General features: G+C 36.3%; 1 protein-coding gene across 6 annotated transcripts in view; it reads left to right on the forward strand.

Moving 5' to 3' along the window:
- The window catches only part of CNTNAP2 (contactin associated protein 2), a 1,014,544-nt gene that overhangs the window by 843,246 nt on the left and 153,731 nt on the right, over positions 1-17,567 (forward strand). For all 6 annotated transcript variants that reach the window (XM_086845653.1, XM_086845662.1, XM_086845669.1 and 3 more), the window contains one exon: positions 9,810-9,937. In XM_086845653.1, the coding sequence (XP_086701779.1) occupies positions 9,810-9,937 (128 nt within the window). The remainder of the gene's footprint in view (positions 1-9,809; positions 9,938-17,567) is intronic.

The raw sequence follows: 17,567 nt of genomic DNA on the forward strand, positions 1-17,567 counted from the left end.
AAGGAACAGGGGCATTGTTGCATACACATTGAACCACTCCTTGTCTTTTGCCAAAGGAAAGGGAAGCTCACATGCAGTAGAACACTTACACAGTGAACATGAGCAGAGCACAAAGACAGAAGAAGCTGGTGCCAGGCTGCTATCTGGGATGAGACCTGATTTAAACAGATGGGGAAAATGTGAACTTCTGGAACTGGCTGCCAAAGGAGGCTGTGCAAGCAGACACAGATTCAGGAAAAGATTTAACAGAGTCATGGAAAAAAGGTCTGTAAATGGGTGCTGCAAGTACTGTTTAGCCTGCAACATTTTCAATGAAGAATGTCATTCTGGAATAGCTTTTAGGTAAGAGTATTGGAGAAGAACAAATTCTTCCTAAGCAGGCTGTTAAGTTCCACACAGCAGTTTGCTCACAGCACCTCACTGGGATGAAGGAGAGACTTGGAAAAGTCCAAAATCTTTTGGATTGAGATAGAGACAGTTTAGCAGATAAAGCAAAAGCTGCATGCTTGAGCTAAGGAAAGAAATTCAGTCACTACTACCCATGGACAAGCAGATTTTCAGCTATTCCCAGGAAAGCAGGGCTCCATCATGTGTAAAGACTGCTTGGAAAGACAAATACCATCACTCCAAATATCTCATCTTCCTCTTCCACATACCATCACTCCAAATATCTCACCTTCCTCCTCCACGTGATTATGTGAGAAGCAGGAAGGGTCTTGACCTTATAAACTGCTGATCAATTACAAAACCATCCCTGTGTTGTCCTGGTTTGGTCACAAATCCAAAACATAACACCACAGGAGCTACTGTAAAGATAATTAGGTCCCTCTCAGATTAAACTACTAGAGACATATTCAGATTCTGCAGCAGATTAGGTGATGTGGCTGCCTGCAGTAGCAGAGAGCTGTCGCCAGTGACTGCAAACTTTCTTGCATTGCAAGCATAGTCTTTGTTGTAGGTAGAAGTGGCCGATTTCTTGGTACCCCTATATCCTTGAGGCAACATTTATGTCAAAGGTTTGTTTTAAGGCAAGAAGCATCTGCAGTAAACTACATTCAGAAAAGAAAAGATGAATCAACATTTGGCTTATTAACATACTTAGTCATTGAAATGCACCTCAACAGTGGCAAGGCTTGGGGGGTACCCTCTGAATACTGTGAGCCATAGGCTTTTCAACCTGTACTATATTATATTATATTTTAATTTCTGTCTTCACCTAATGCTGATAAAAATGTCACAGTCTGAAATACCAGAGAAGCACAACTTGATTGCTTCAGGGTCAGCTTCCCCGTAAAATCTACTCAGAATTGCTCGGAGTCCTGAAAAGTACCATTCTTAGAGATAAGAGGGAGGGGGAATTTCACTCACTTCATCATCAGTCTCCTTTGCTCATGACCATATTGTCACATGTTGTTAGAAACCTGTGGCCCAGAGCCATTTCAGTCCATGCAGTCAGGGCTGCCACAGAGGACTTGGTAGAAAAAATCTTGGGGGAATTCGTCAAGTATTGTACTAGGAAAAGACAGGCTGAGGGCAGATGGAATTGTGTTAGGAAGTAAATGGTGAGTTCTGCTAAGTTTGTGCCAGTCTTTTGTTCAGAAAAAAGTGGTGATATGTAATGTAAGGAAAGCTGAGCTCAAAGGCTAACAGAAAGGATAATGGAAACCCTCTAGAGAAATAAAGTGAAGCAATAGGTCACTAATCCTGTATCAGTGTGATCAACAAAATGCTAAATAAACTCTTGACATGCTACAGTCAGTGCAGAAAAACTGATTTTTCCAAACAAGGCCATCTGCATTTAGCCTAATATATAGCACAAAATGTGGCATACCATGCCTTCCCTGTGGCTCAAATCCTAATCTCTGACACTCAGTTTTCTCATAATGCTTTGAGTAAATGCAGTGAGAGAATCTCTGTGTACAGTCCCTAGAACCCAGCTGCTTCTGGAACTGATGCAGTTGTACACATTGCAGGAATTACAATTTTTTAAAAAAACTTCAGTAAGTATCTTGTGAACCCTCCTTTCTCCGGTTACTCCACTGTGTGTGGAGATATACACACACACAGACAAGGGGTAATGCTAGCACAGAATCACAAAAAGGTCAGGAAGAAATTAACCTACAGATAAATTTGCATATCACCTCAAACCAAGGTCATCCATCGTTTTAGCAAAAGCACTGAAAAAGGAACCTAATTGAAATTAAATCAATTCTAAGAGATATATATGTACGTGTTTACTAGCACAGGGAAAGTATCCTGCTTTTGCTCATGCTTGATAGCAAAGAGTTTGCATAATGAATAAAGACATCTGTTAATTACCTCTATGCTGCACCATTGCTTTAAATGTGCTTGAATATCTTGGAGCATTCAGTTTCAGATAATTATTTCTGATGAATGGGTGTACATTTAAAATGTTTTGTAGTGGGATATTTAATTCCTTTAACTAGAGTGCTTTCATGATAATAGACCCCACTTTCCTTCCTCAGTAGACACAGAAACATAATTCATTATGTTTATAGCACAATTTGTAGATAATCTTTTAAGGTTTCATTTTGGTAGGCTATTTGTTTAGTTATGGTTGCCACAAATTTCTTCTTCCATTTGACTTTGTCATGTTTTAAATAGCTGTTTATTCCCCATATACTCACCAATTGCTGGATCCTTTAAGGGGTCTGCCTTTCATAGATCTAACAAATGATTACAACAGCATCAAAAAATCACAGTCCTGATGCAGAATTCATTTTTAGATTATTTTTACTAACTGTTTTTCCATTAGAAACTACTTGTCTATTTACTAGTATAAGCAGAAAAAAAAGATAATAATTTGTAGGATCACTGAGTCCAGATTCAAACAGCAATAGGTTAGAAATCCTCACGAGGAGAAAAGAGCTACAGATGTACAATCTGTGTGCTATGTAAGAAACGCTAAATAAAATTGGTCATCTGTCCTGATGGGGTAAGTGCCACTTTGAGAGAAGGATCACTGCTGGGGATTTGCCTTCCTCCACATACTCATGAAAGTGGTATAGGAAGCAATCTTCTGGGGCTGAGACTGGAGACAAAATTAAAGTACAAGTTTCTAAGGACTGAAAATGAGATCTTAGGCAACACCTTTGAAACACAGTATTTAAAGAATATGAGTTGATTAAAGATACAGAAAACAAGATGTTGTGGTTGGTACAATTAAACTTTGAGGTCAGGTAGAATGGGAAGAGCTTACTGAAAAATAGGCTCTAATACCTACATTTTCTTAAGTATCAGTACAGATGTGGTAGGGGCTTTTACAGAAAGGAAATAGATAGTCAAACAATAACATGGAATTTTAATAATATGTGACATTACTTCTACTATGTTTTGGCTCTTTGTTACTTAGATTACCATTTAGAAGTGGGGGGCTTGTATTCTTTTTTCTATGTGATGTCTAGCAAGTAACCTAAATTTTCTATCATCCAAACCTGTGATGTTTTTCCGATCTAAGCCTCTTTTGATATAACTGGAAGCCATTTCCTCTAGTCCTTGTTACTTGGGAGAAGATGTTACCCCCAGTTTTCTACAACCTCCTCTCAGGCAGCTGTAGAGAGTGATAAGGTCTTTCCTGAGCCTCCTCCAGGCAAAACCCAGCACCCTCAGCTGCTCCTCATTGGACTTGTGCTCCAGACCTCTCGCGTGCTTCATTGCCCTCTTTTGGTCACTCTTATCATATGTATGGAGATTTTGTGAGATTATTTAATCAAGCTCTTTGTTCCAGGGTGTAATCAGTATAAACCTTTTCCCAAAATATTAGGTGCCAAAGCTGTACAAACAACCCAAGACATGAGCTAAGTCACAGCATCCTTGTTTTCCCAATGAGCCTGCCGTAGATTGGTTTCAGTTTTGCATGAGATATATGTGTAGATGTCATGTGAGGATGAGCACTGCAGGAAGTGCCAGTGGAAGGGTAGGAGTGGTGGTAGATATGCAATTATATATTATTATACAATTGGGTTTTACTGACATTTTCTGGATGCAGTGAGTACCATACTCCTTTCAGTTTTCTGGACCAAATTCAACACAAAGTTATGCACTTCAGTACTGTATTGAACTCAACTGGAATATAGGGCCTGAAGTCAGCATTAACTATAGCCATCTGCTATTTTGTCATGTCATAGTCAATTATTTTTATTTAGCTCTTTCAGTCATACAAAATAAAACTGTCAAAGTCGTCGAGAACTCCAAAAAATGAAGCCTCTGAGCTGCACCTCTGAGATTTTTTAATATTTCTTCCAATACAGATCCTTGTGCCCTAAAAATCCTGCCAGAAGTACTTTTGGTCTGATAGTTGGAAAGGATGTGATCCAAAGGCTTGTGGCTAGTCAGTAGCATAGATACAGCAAAGAGTTCATCATTTATCTGCATAGACCTTGCAACAGTACATTCAGTAGTACAGATATTAGAAATGTACATTTCATTAGACAACTAATTCTAATGTCCACACAGTAAAGCATTACAACCACTGTAATTCATTCAGATATACAAAAGTGTAATTAAAATTCTTGGTGTTTTAAATTAGGTAATTTTTAAAACAGGTGGAAATACTCAGGAGAGTTCTTCATGATTTTCTTCCCTCAGAGCTACAGTAGCCTGCTGTTCCATGGGAAAGTTCAGCATCTGTGAGGGGATCATGGAGTAAATGTAGATTTCTCTCTGTCAAAATGATATACAAACACAGACTTTTGACTTCCTGGGACTTGTTGAGTAGCTGAATGGGGCATCATTATATTGCCCTTCAATTGACTACACCTGTTCAGAGAATTTTCTCATTTCAGTCATAAAACAATGCTTTTAAAACCTTAGGATGACTTTTGAGACATTGTTAATTGTGGGATATTTTTATAAACTACTGCTTTTTGAAATATTTTTTTAATTTTGAAATATTTTGAGATCAAATAATAATACTGATTTTAATATGCCGAATGAAACTGAACTAAGAGAAAAAAAAAAAATTTGAGAAAGATATTGCCCTTTCCAATGTCAATTTTTCCTTTAAAAAATCCCATATCATCCATTTTCAGCTCTATATTCACAGAAGTTTCTTTTCTTGGCTTCAGTTGAATCCCAAGTAATCTTTTCTCTGTAATTACCCAAGGTGAAAGGGACATCCCAATTTAGCATTTCTTCTAAAGGAAATGTCACATATGTTCCCTGACTTACTTAAAAATTAAACTCCAGCATAATATTGATTAAATTGTTGACAGATGAAAAGATCAATTACAGCATGGTAGAATTCCTAGGTTTCATTCTTAAAATATCTCAGTATAGAAATAAGAAAAATTAAAAGTCAAATCAGAACAGTTGCTGGACCTCAAAAGATGAGAATACATAAATTTCCTTTATTTCTTAAAAATAACACTAAATAAATGAAGATTGCAAGAGGAGCTGCTCTGCTTGCAGAGACTTTCAGTCTCAGCTGCCTTTTGGAAGGAGAATATGAGCAAATACTCAGAAAAGGCATATTTTCACTAGAAACTGATTCCATATTGTTCAAAGGAAAACAGAGCCCCATTTGCTATTTCCATTATTCACCTTTCTCTGTGTTTTCTCACAAACTGCTACTTGAAAGGAAAGTCAAGAAGTCCTTTCAGGCAAGAGAACTTGTCCATTTTTGCAGTCTCCTTCCTGGTGGATTTTTTTAGTGAGACATATTTCTGACCAATTTCTCAGTGTATCTACCCTTAAATTAATTTAATCTAGTGAATTAAACCTTTTGAAATTTTTAAACAAGGATTATTTGTGAATGCTGCACCATCAGCCTCATGTTTTTGGTATAATTTATATTTACTAATAGAAGTCCAAGTATGGATTTATGTTAGCAATTTGGGTGCTGGTATTAGATGATTTTTCATCAAATTGTTTAGACGTTTGTGAGTTGAGTGCTCTCAAAAGTAAAAATATTTTATGCACGCTAGAGAAGTTTAATTAAGATCAGTCTTAACTGTAAGAGTTCCTCCTTCTTTTGCTTTTAGGAGCCACATATTTCCTAGGATCTTATCCTGTCCAATGCCAGAGTATTGAAAAAACCTAAACTGAGTTATGATCTTCTGTCAGTTTTTATGACCCCATACAGTAATGAGAAATTTTCCATAATACCCCTTGTCAGACAAATCAAGGGTGAGTCATTAGCTCAAACTTAACATCTAAGGGCACCTGAGGTGGCAAGACACGTGGGAAAGGGAGAAAAGAGCTATAAGAATCCCTGAGAACAGCAAAATCCAGTGGAAATAAAAACTTTTGTCATAGAGTACCTGGTTTGCAGTTTATAATTCCAAAAGACAGATCCCTGGATATAGGGTGAATCTAAAAGCATGGCTTTTGTGCTGCATATTATGTCTATTAAAAATTTGGCTAAATTTTATCAAAACCTTTCAAGGGTTGCTTTTGCTTTAATCCTAGTTTTTGTTTGCCCTGTTTTTAATTGTGTTAATTAGATCTTGCTTATTTCCAAGTAACTTACTTGTAGATTATTACATTTGCTGCCAAAGTTGCATTGTTCATTAAATTGTCTGTAATATTCATTCTTCTTAGCAGTTTTAATATAAATAAAATTCTTGCCAGATATTTTTGGATGAGAGAAAGTACCAGTATTCAGTATATCTGTGCATTTCACAATGTTTTCACAGGCATTGGTTTCCAGATCCTAACTGGAATAAACTGCTTTATACCTCCCTCAGACAGATTATAGAAATGCAGGGATTTATACAGTGGTGCTCACATAGTAAAAACCTGGGTCTTGTGAGAGGTGGAAAATTGTATACCTTTGAAATTGTCATACTTCAGAGTTTGAATTCTTCAAACCACTGCTAATCACTAAATTATATGTGCTTAACACTACATTTTCAGTCCAGTAGGTGTTTTATTTATGTTATCAAAATAACTTCAGTTCCTCAAGTCACTAAACCATACCTTTTAAAACCAAGTCCATTCCAACCCGTAGTACATCCTTTACTCATTTTACTTTGTATGGCTGGGCTGATAATTAAGTGAAGTCTAACAAAATGGGAGCAAATAAATTACTCCAGTAGCAGTAGTCTGGTTGCATTAAATCATTATATAAACAAATTAATAATGATACAGAACCTTATCATTACTTTGAATATGCCATTTGCTGATACATATATAATGCTTTTTTTTTTACATACCACTGAATGCTTATAAAGAGTAAGTAGATGATCACAATCAAAACAACGATAAATCTCACACTAATATCTGCTACTTTCATTCAAAGGCACCCTGAAGCACTTTGCAGACTGTTATATATAGGAAAAGAAATTAGGAGTAGAAAATTACACTGAGATTTCATCAATATCTCCTGGTAATAATTACAGGATTTGATCAGATTCATTCATCTCCCATTTGGCTATTAATAGGAATATGACACTCTCTGAATTCAATCTTTATTCTCTTGAGGGGATTTTCTTTGGTGAGGAAAAACTTCAGAGACTTTCTCCACCCTATTAATGTGCAAAGTCTTTAAATACCGTCAGAAGCATTACCACTTGCAGGAATTGAGTGTTCTAGCTATGATTATTTCTAAGTGTGTTGTACAAAGACAGGCATAATAATCAGTCCTTGGTTTAAAACTTTTTTAATTTTGTCAGCACTGATTAGTATGTCCAGAGGAAATACAAGCATGTTAGAAAAGCATAACTGAGCCAGTTGCTCTCTATTTGTCTTATTGGCACTTGTGTGGGCCAAAAAATCATCATTATCCCACTTTTGTTAAGAGCAAAAGAACTACCCAGGTTCTGAGGCAGCTCATCTCTCTCAGCTCTTAGTTCAGCACTCCTATTCCTCAATAGTTTCAGTGCACAGGAAAATGCATTTGCTACAATGATGACACAAATGATGACCAGAAAATAAGGCTTTTTCTGTAAAGAACTCTAACATTTAGCATTTATTGTCATGGCAACAGCCTTAAAGTGACCATATCACTAAGTGCATAAATAAAATATTAAAATGAGCAAAAAATGATCAGTAAAGAGGGAGAAAATTTTTACTGTTCCTTTTTATTTCCTTCAGAGAAGGTGAAAGCTATTGGTGACAGGAAAGCTGCTGCCCTTTAGCGCCCTTATTTGGAGCTGAAATATTAGCTGGTTTTGTGAGAAAGGAAGAAAAGAAAAAAAGAGAAATGCCAATAGTTTTCTTTTTACCTCTCTTCAAAACATTCTTTATTTTAAATTGATATGTCCAACTTTAAAATATTCTTTGAAAGAGTAAAAATCAGCAGAGAAAGTCTCAGAGGAAAACCTCAGAAAGAGTAAAGTGATGACCTACATTTATCCTCTATTAGAAGGGAGTGGATCCCATGGATGCAGTCTTTACCAGTGATGAAGATTAGGTCCACATACTTGTCTTTGTTATTCACTTTTTTCTTTCTTAAATGGAACATCCCTTAATCTTTTTCTTATACTGCTTGTTTCCAAATTGATGAAAAGGATGCCTTTGTAAAGGGCATGGTGATCTGGGGATGAAAAGCCGTGTGCTACAAGCCAGCACGACATGCAGGAGCAGCCTGCCAGGGTTCCTGCTCTCTGCTTTCCTCCTTTTCTACCAATGTCCAATGTAGCAACCTCACCGAGAGAGCACCTGGTGTAGCTCCAGCCAAAGAGGGTTAATGATCTCAGCAACTCAGAGTTATATAAAACAAAGGAGCACGTTCTCTGAAGGGAAAGAATACACACATTAAGTAAAACAGTCACCTGCTATTTGAAAAAATCTAGTATTTAAATCTCTTATTACTCTCCTCCTGACAGAGAACAGGCACTAGTTCCAGTGAACTGTTGTTTGAAACTATGATGGTTATTCTCTTAACTAATTCAGTTGTGCTTCTTTTAAAGAGAGTGTTTTGCTTTCCATCTCTTCAGATGGACCAAATAAGGATGACCACAGGAAAACTGTATTGTGCTATTGGAAGACTCTGAACATTACCACAGATCTGAACACTATCACAGATCCCTGCTGCGCTGCCCAGTTATTAACAATATAATGAGTCCAACCTTGGAGTCATCCAAGTTAGAGATGAAAAAGACTTTCAATTTTCCTGAAATCATTACAAGTTCTCAGTTATAGTCATATTGTGTGGTTTTGTTAACTTTTCTAGATACTGAATTAATCCTTCATCCTGTGTTATTTTTGAACAAAGGAATTGATATTTTAGATCAAAAAGTTCTTTGCTTTAGATACCCAATTACGTGGCAGGATAGAGCTAAAAAGAAAGAGGGGCAGGGGAGAAGAGAGAGAAAAAGAAGTATTTCTTTTGTTTCTTCTCTGTCCAAAATTATAATCTTAATACTATATGTAGGGCATTTATTCCTGTGTGGATAATTTAGCCTTTTATATGTGTGTTTATATTAAAAAATAAAAACACAAACAAAACAAAACAAAAAATACAAACCAACCAAAAATATAAAAACCTAAAAAAACAACCCACAGAGGCAAACCAGCTGAGAGATAAAGTACCTCATTAAATATTGCTTATTTCATTTTCTATTTGGAAGAAAGAACACAATGCCAGTTGGGTTCATCTCTTGAAATAATAAAGGAAAAATATTGAAACTGTGCACAGTGATTTGGTCTAAGCATAAGAAAAACACTTGCAGTTGGAATGAGGAGCTCTAAGACATGACTATAAATTGAACTTTTGTGGTCTTGTTAGCTAAAATGGGGTTTGAGCTGCATACAATTTTTGCACATCTATTCTTTTGGTGCTTAGATCAAGGAAAATTATTTCATATGCTTCACAATTGCTTTCTTTTTGTGTCTCTGTAATTCAGGAGGAAAGACAGTGGGATGCTGTCGTACAAAGAGCACCTACCAGTCAGCCAGGTGGTGGTTGGAGACCTTGACAGGCCTGGGTCTGAAGCCAAGGTATCCGTGGGTCCTGTGCGCTGCCAAGGAGATAGTAAGTTCTCTGGTTTTCTTCCTCATACTCCTGAGTAGAAACTCAGTTGGAAAGGGCTAATTTTGGAGACACCCCTGGGAACTTATGGCTGTCTGCTCAAAAGACCTTTTGCCATGAAAGCATGATGGGATTCAAGAAGTTTTGTCTATGAAAATATACATATTATGGCTTACCTTTTAATTTAAAATACCAATATACTTCTTCATTTTATGGCAAATGTGGCAACTTGGATTATTCAACTAAGTTTATGTAGATGAGCAGTAATAGAGATTGCATATTAATATCTCTCAACATCTGTGCTTCTGTTGGGTGCTCTTGTCAGTGTCATTATCATTACTATGCTTATAGGATATAAATGGTACCATGAAGGCAAAACTCATCACTAATCTCTGGTTGTAGGTGTGTAAATTGGACAAGATTTGATCAGATGCTAGCTGTACCAGGACTAGATGTTTCCATGTAAAGCACTGGGATTTTTTTGTTGCAGTCTCTGGTTTCCAGACTGAGTGTTGATAAGAGGTGTACATCCTCACCTAGTGATGGAGTAAATCGGTATCATGTTTAAATTCCCACTCCACACACACTCAAAATTAGAATGCACTGAGGAAAATTGTAGTCCTGATTCAGTCTGTTTTATATTTCAGGAGGTGAAATCCACTACCAAAGGCAGAGCAACTGTTTAAGGCCTTTCTAAATCACACTTCAAAAATTCAAACTCTGTGCAATTGACAAACACATTTTATTTTTCCGCTGTGTTTTAAGGCAGTTCTCTTATAATAGGTGCAGTAAGGAAAGGTTGTCTGATTTAATATAAAACAACTAATATCTGTATGATCTATAAATAATACAAAATCCATCCATAGTAAAGAGTACTATAACTCAGCCTGTAAGACTGAGGTGATGCAGAAATATTCACATCATATATTTGTTGCTTGTTATATATGGTGTTTGACCAATCACAGGTGAGTCTGTGTTTATTTGTATCTCAGCTATATTTGATGAACTTTTTTATTATGGGCTCTTACAACTGATGACACAAAAGAACAAACATTATTTTTCTTGCACCCATATTCCTCATATCCTGAATCTGAGTGCTTACAGAAATGTCAGTCTCTAAAGTGTGAGCCATTTCTAAATATTAGTATAAATGAAACCTCATCTGAGCAGGCAATAGCCTTTATTAGTGTGACTGAGTGACACAGCCTTTTGGGAAACTGAAGGGGTGTATTCCTAGCATTCTGATTAATTTAATTTTCTCCTTTGAAAATGAACTTTACAGATATTATTTGTAGTTTTTAAAAAACTTTGCCTATGAATAAATTTGAATTTTTTTTCTATGACCATATATTATTGTCAGAAATCTGGTATCGCAGATATATTATTATTTATATTATCTCACAGGAGATAATATAAACCCCAGTCCTTTGCAAAGCTCCTGTTTTATATTCCCAGGACATTTACTAAACATTCCCTTTTGTATTCTTTCTTCAATGTATACAAAGTTGCTGTTTCACCTTGTGGAAAACAAGGTTTCCATTCCAGAGAAAATGCCAAAATTTTAAACTGTGCTTTTGTTCCAAATTTGAAGAAAGATCCAAAGTACTAAATTTCTGGAAAAGTATTAAAAACAACAACAAACCACAAGCCAATTGGTTTTTTTTTTTGTTTTTTGTTGGTTGTTGTTGGGTTTTTTTGGTGTATTGTATTGCATATGTGCATGCATCAAAACCAACATTATTAGTACTAAAGATGTTGAGTGACATCACAGAACAGTTCATGCAGTTAAATTCAGTTGCATGTGTAAATAAAATTCAGTTATAGTCATGAAGACTGTCTAAGAAATGCAGATTTTTGTTTTGCTTGCAAAGATGGTAGAAAAAGTAACCAGTCAAATAAAAATTTACCTATTTAGGAGAATTTCTCATTGTGATTGCAACCAATACCATCACAACTTGTCTTGCCCTGAGGGTTGTCCATACCATGTGTTATATTAACCCATAGTCCAGGGATATTTTGCAGCTCATGAAGTCATATTTTCCCACCAGAATTACAGTATAATTTGCCACTCACTTCATAGCTAATTCTGTGTTACATCTAGTGACAGTGACATGTCACCTAGGCCAACTCACAGCTCTAGCTGAGTACAGGAGTAAGAGTACCACAGAGCTGATGGCCTTTGCAGTCCTTAAAAAGAGACAGCTCAAAGCTTAATATTTGAGGGCAAAGACATTTAAAGAAAGCAAAGATATTTATCATTTCATTCAATTCACTTCTTCCCATGCTCATCAAATTCTCAAGAATCCATTAATCATCAGAGGCCACAAAAATTAACTGTTCCTACATTATTGACTGCCCAAAGTAAATCTGAAAATCATCCATCTGAGTGCAATTTGTTTTGACACAAACCAAGAAAGATTGCAGAATCCTAAGTGCTTTCCTGTTACAAAAATAACAATATTTTTCTTTCAGAAATATAGGTTTTATTTTGGTCCCACAAATGACAATTTCATTTTTTCTTTTGCCTGATTTATTACTTGATTAAGGCTGTTCTTGAGTAGTGGCTATTGTTGGAGATAAAGATCAGAAAACTGGTTTATGCATGATTACACATTTTTGTGTTCCAGAAGTATTCTTCATATTTAACTGCACAAAACACTACTTGCATTTTGAAAAGCGGTTAGCAAAATGGGCTTTTATTACCCCTCTAAAGATCTGCTTAAGCTGCCATATTCTATCAGAATGATGAAGACTCATTGAGTCACTGTAGCAAAAATCCCATAAATCTGGTTTGGGCCTATTTTGAACCTTGGATTAAATACCCAGGATGTCTCTTTCCTATTTGCTATTTTAGTGTTAAGGAATGTTTTCTTAACATCTAATGATTTTGCTAAATGGTGATCTACCAGGGAAGCAAAGTTACCCAATTTCATGGAGAACAGGTACACAAAGAGGAGATGAATTTGGTGGGATTTTTTGACACTTTTTGACACTCATGCTGCAACGATTCAAAGATCAAGCAAGGGTTTTTAGCAAATGTCGACTCTACACAGACTTAAAGCAAAGCTGTCCTTCCTGACCACAAGTGTATGTGTTGTACTTACAGCATGACAGTGACAGTTTGTCAGCACATTCTCAATATCCTCTTAGGAGAACTGGAATTTAAAGTATAAACAAAGAAAATCAGTCCTTAGTCTTCACAGTAATACTGGATGAGGGAACTACTCTTGTCTCCCCTGAAAATATTCCCTGATTCTGTGCAGGATTAAGAAAAAGGGCATCATAGAATGACAAATTATTAATTTTTATTCTTCAGTTAACTTTGAGACACTGATTAAAATCCCTTTACAGACCTATTACATTTTTTCTAAGACTTATGCAATAGGACCTGGACTCCTCAGCTGCCCTGCATTTAACCTTGGCCAACCAGTAAAAGAAAAACCTTGTCCATCTCTTTACACTATTTTACTGCAATGCAAAAGGGCACCTTGAGCCTTCTCCCTTCAGAGAAGAACACAAGTGTGCTGAGAGGTTTTTTGTGTCTAAGCTCAGCCTGAGGTGGTAGATCAAGGCTTCTAAAGCAGATCTGGTAATTTCTTTTGAAGCCAGACTGAAGAACTTAGCTTGCCATAGTGGAGCTATTGCTACAGAGATTTTTGTCAATAATCATATTGAAACAAAATTACTTTTGTGGCTTCTGGCACCTTCTGAAAAACTTTTATCATTCCCCTTAGGAAAATACCGGTTTTCACAAAGCTTCTGTATTTGCCACCTGCTAAGAGTATCCTTTTCCCAAGGACTTCCAAAGATTTTTATTTCAGTTTGCTCTTTATAAGCCCAGAGGGGAATAGACTGACTATTCTGCTCTAGATTTGCTTTTCTCCTTGAGTCTGTTTTCCTTTTGTCCCATTTCCTCTATAGCAAAGACAGAATTTAAAGGGGAGATGTTTTTTACACAGCTCAGATTTATGTTTTTTCCATCTCCTCTGCTGTACAGTTTTTATCCTCCCAGTAAGACTTTGATTTCTGAGCCATGAATCATTTTCTTGTATATTACTTCTATTATCTGTAATCTTCAAAATGTGGAGGAGGAAGCAGCTGCATTGACTGTGGTTCTTCCTAAGCTAAGTTTTTGTGAAGACCAGTATCAGCAGTGTGCTTGCAGAACCCGCAAAGACAGACAAAAAATGTCCCCTTCACAGATAACTGAAGTTCAGGAACAAATCAAAGCTCAGTTCTTCCATCAGTGCATTGATTTTGTTTGAGCACATGTACATATGACTCTGCATGTGTGTTTTCAGGGGAAATATACCTGGAGTTCCTTTTTTCAGTGATTTTGATTATAGCTCATTATTACTCCTTTCATTACTGATGCTTTGTTTCTTTCAATTACAAATATCACTTCTGGTTTTACCTTTTTAAGAATGTTCCAGCAGAGTTGGCTTATTTATTCAGACAGTGGTATGGGCATGCACATTTTTTTGTGACTCTGGGTTTGTATTGAAACCACTATGTAGTTATCTAAACCAAACAGCCACTTCCAGGGTCACTGCTTAGAGCCTGGTATCCTTGGTAAGGAGTGGGTTTGTATTCCTTAAGTACTTCTTATGCATCACATGTGCAGGTTGGTGACTCAGATCTGTCACTTGTAATGAAAATAAATTAACTGTTTCATGTGCATGCTAAATCCATTTTCATTACATTGCAAATTGAGTACTCTTTCAACAACCTGAACTTGTTTTTCAAGGGTACCACCTGAATTTCAGGGGAAAAAAAATAGCATAGCCTTACAGTGCAGTTTCCAGTTACACATTAAACCTACATCCAAGGTCAATTCTCTAGCAGGATAATGCAGTGTGTCAACTCAAACAGATCTGCAGTGTTGTTACTGTTACAAACATAAGTACGGTGCATAGGTAAATTGGAGATATCCTGGGGGGGGAAAAAAACCCAAAAAAAAAAATACCCAATGTAATTGAATTATTGAAAGATTCAACTGGAATTGAGTCCTCTACTAGGAAGAGAAGCAATTTACTCCTACTCTGTCTTACACAACATTCCTGTTATGTAGTGACTTGTCTTACAGGTTAATGGAAGTGAAAACACTGCATCAAATGAAAATCAACATCAGTGATACCCTCTATGATACCCCCTACCAAAAAACAAAACCGAGCCACCAGAGTGCTTTCAGCAAAATAAAAAATTTTTTCTTTTGAAACTCCTGAAGCAATGATTCTGCTGGAGGCTTGTGTGATGGGATACCATATCTGAAATTTAGGCAATTCCCTTTTGAGTTGTTAATTTCTCTCTGCTACTAAGGTTAAAAAACCAGTGAAAATCTCTCAATTTTCTACATTTACCTTTTTTTATTTTTTTTTGTGCTTGTATTGCTAGATATATCTTCATACATTTTTATACTATTATTTTTATCTTCTTGTGATTTTCAAATAAATTGTGGTATGTTCAGTAGGGAAAATACAGATCAAAACTTGATCCATCTAAGAGTTTAAATTTTTTTTCACCAGTACATAACGGTGCCTTCAGTACACATGATAATTTGTCTGCTGTATTTCCACATCTATTACCACAGCATGTCTTTATGTGCTGCACTGGATTGTAAATTGTGCAACTCAAGGGGAAATACAGATTCATCCAAAGAGCATCAAGGCATTGTGCTCACTGCTTATCACAGTTGTTCCAGTGCTACCAGCAAAACAGAGAAAGTGTCCTTTTTATTTTTTCTTCAATAAAAGCAACCTGCCAACCAAGTGCTGCCAGAAGTACTATTTCAGACTCATTTGATTTTTTCAGTGGATTATACTGAGGGTGACAAAACGACAGTCTTCAGTTCAGATTCGGGTAGGGATCTATGCTTTAGTTAATCAAACTGCTGTGGTTATCCTTCATATGCAATTGCTTTCCTCTGAGACCCAAAAGAAAAAATGACCCACTAGGTCATTTTTCTGCAACTTTTTAAGTTAAAAAAAAACAACATTCTTTTGCAGTTGTTTAACATCAAATTTAAATATTGTCATTTCTCATTCTTAAGACTTTCACTTTCCCTTCACCTCTAACCCTGTTTCATAATGCATAATTAAATTTATTGTGAAGTTTAACTAGAATTTATTTTCATCTTCATGCAGAAATATTTTCTCTAGGAAGCAGTGCTTAAATGCCCTCCTGTGGAGTCTTAATGTTTCTTAGAGAACTCTTCATTTTCTCACCTCCCAGGAAAGCTTAGACTGTGGCCAGTTGCCTCATACAAGTATAGGCTGTTTCTGGCCACGTAAATAAAACTTTGCCTGTCTTGAAAATGGGAGCTGGAAAATCTCCATTGTTCACATGAATTTCAGGCATTTCTCTGTCATGCTGAAACACGCCAGGAAATTTAAAGGTGGATTGGGGATAATGTCCTTCTCATATCCTTACTAAGCAGCAAAGTGCTCCAAGTGCTGACACTCTGGCTGGTAGCTTTGTCATCCTTTTTAATTGGAACCAGTTCTCAGAAGCACTGTAATTACATTCAAAAGTGATTCTCTGATGTTGTATACCAAAAACCTTTGACTTTAATTTAGAACTTCCTGTTATGTAAGTTTTTCAGCAAGATATGCTCTACCTTAGATGATCCATGGTGGACAGTACGAAAAGGAGAAGACCTAATCTCTCTGAAATTGCAAATCAGCTGGAATTGTCTTTGAGTTTAGGTGATGGGGAGTGTAAGGCAGTGTGAATAGTATTTGAACATGTATGGTTGGAATAATTTAAGTTCCAAAAAAAATATTTTCTTTCTTTGTGATACTACTTAAACCTAGCTAATCATTCTAGACACTTTTCTCCTACTCTTTCGCATTTGTACAGCAGGAGACACTTTTGCCTAGATATTTGGAACAAATTAGTCTCCATAGGACTGTTAGATACTGTGAGTGCTCTTTCCACATAAAGCTCTGTTTTGCTTCTTTTTTTTATATCATCTCAAAACCCACAGGGAATTGGTGACATTAATGCTTTATAAGCTCTCAGTGATTCTACAGTACACGACCTTTACTGAGGTTTATTTCATGGCCATAAAATTCTCTTTCAGTTCAAACTTGGAATACGTGTGTATCCATGGAATAAGTGCCTGTAAAATGACACAGTTTCAACATAGAAATATATTGACTCATAGGTTATATATGAATATTCTCTGTTGCATCCCACTCACTGTCAGGTTTTGTTCTGTTTCCTTTCTGAAAACAAATCCTATCCATGAAATCTACTTACCTCACAGAGCAGGAAAAAGTACAGTTTAACTGTTTTCCTAGTGGTCATGTCTTTTTAGCCTGACTGAAGCAACAGGATGCCTGCAAAGAGTGCAGGAAAATAAAGTAATAGTAAAATCAAATTTAATTTTGGCATATTAAGAAAAGCAATGTCCCATACAGTTAGTTCCACACGCACATCAGTAATCCAAGGTAAAAAGGAAAAAGTGGATTTCTTCCCATTAGAATATACTGAGGAGAGGTCATTTTAACCACAAGCAATGGCTCTTGATACAGTTGGAGACCTTTTTTTAAAATCCTTTTCCAGCTTTGCAAAGATCCAGTAGAGGCTGGGTTCTTTGTTCAAAAGAGTGAGATTTATGACACTTTTTCCT

This window comes from Cyanistes caeruleus, chromosome 1 (assembly GCF_971803275.1).
Source record: "Cyanistes caeruleus chromosome 1, bCyaCae1.hap1.1, whole genome shotgun sequence".
NCBI lineage: Eukaryota > Metazoa > Chordata > Aves > Passeriformes > Paridae > Cyanistes > Cyanistes caeruleus.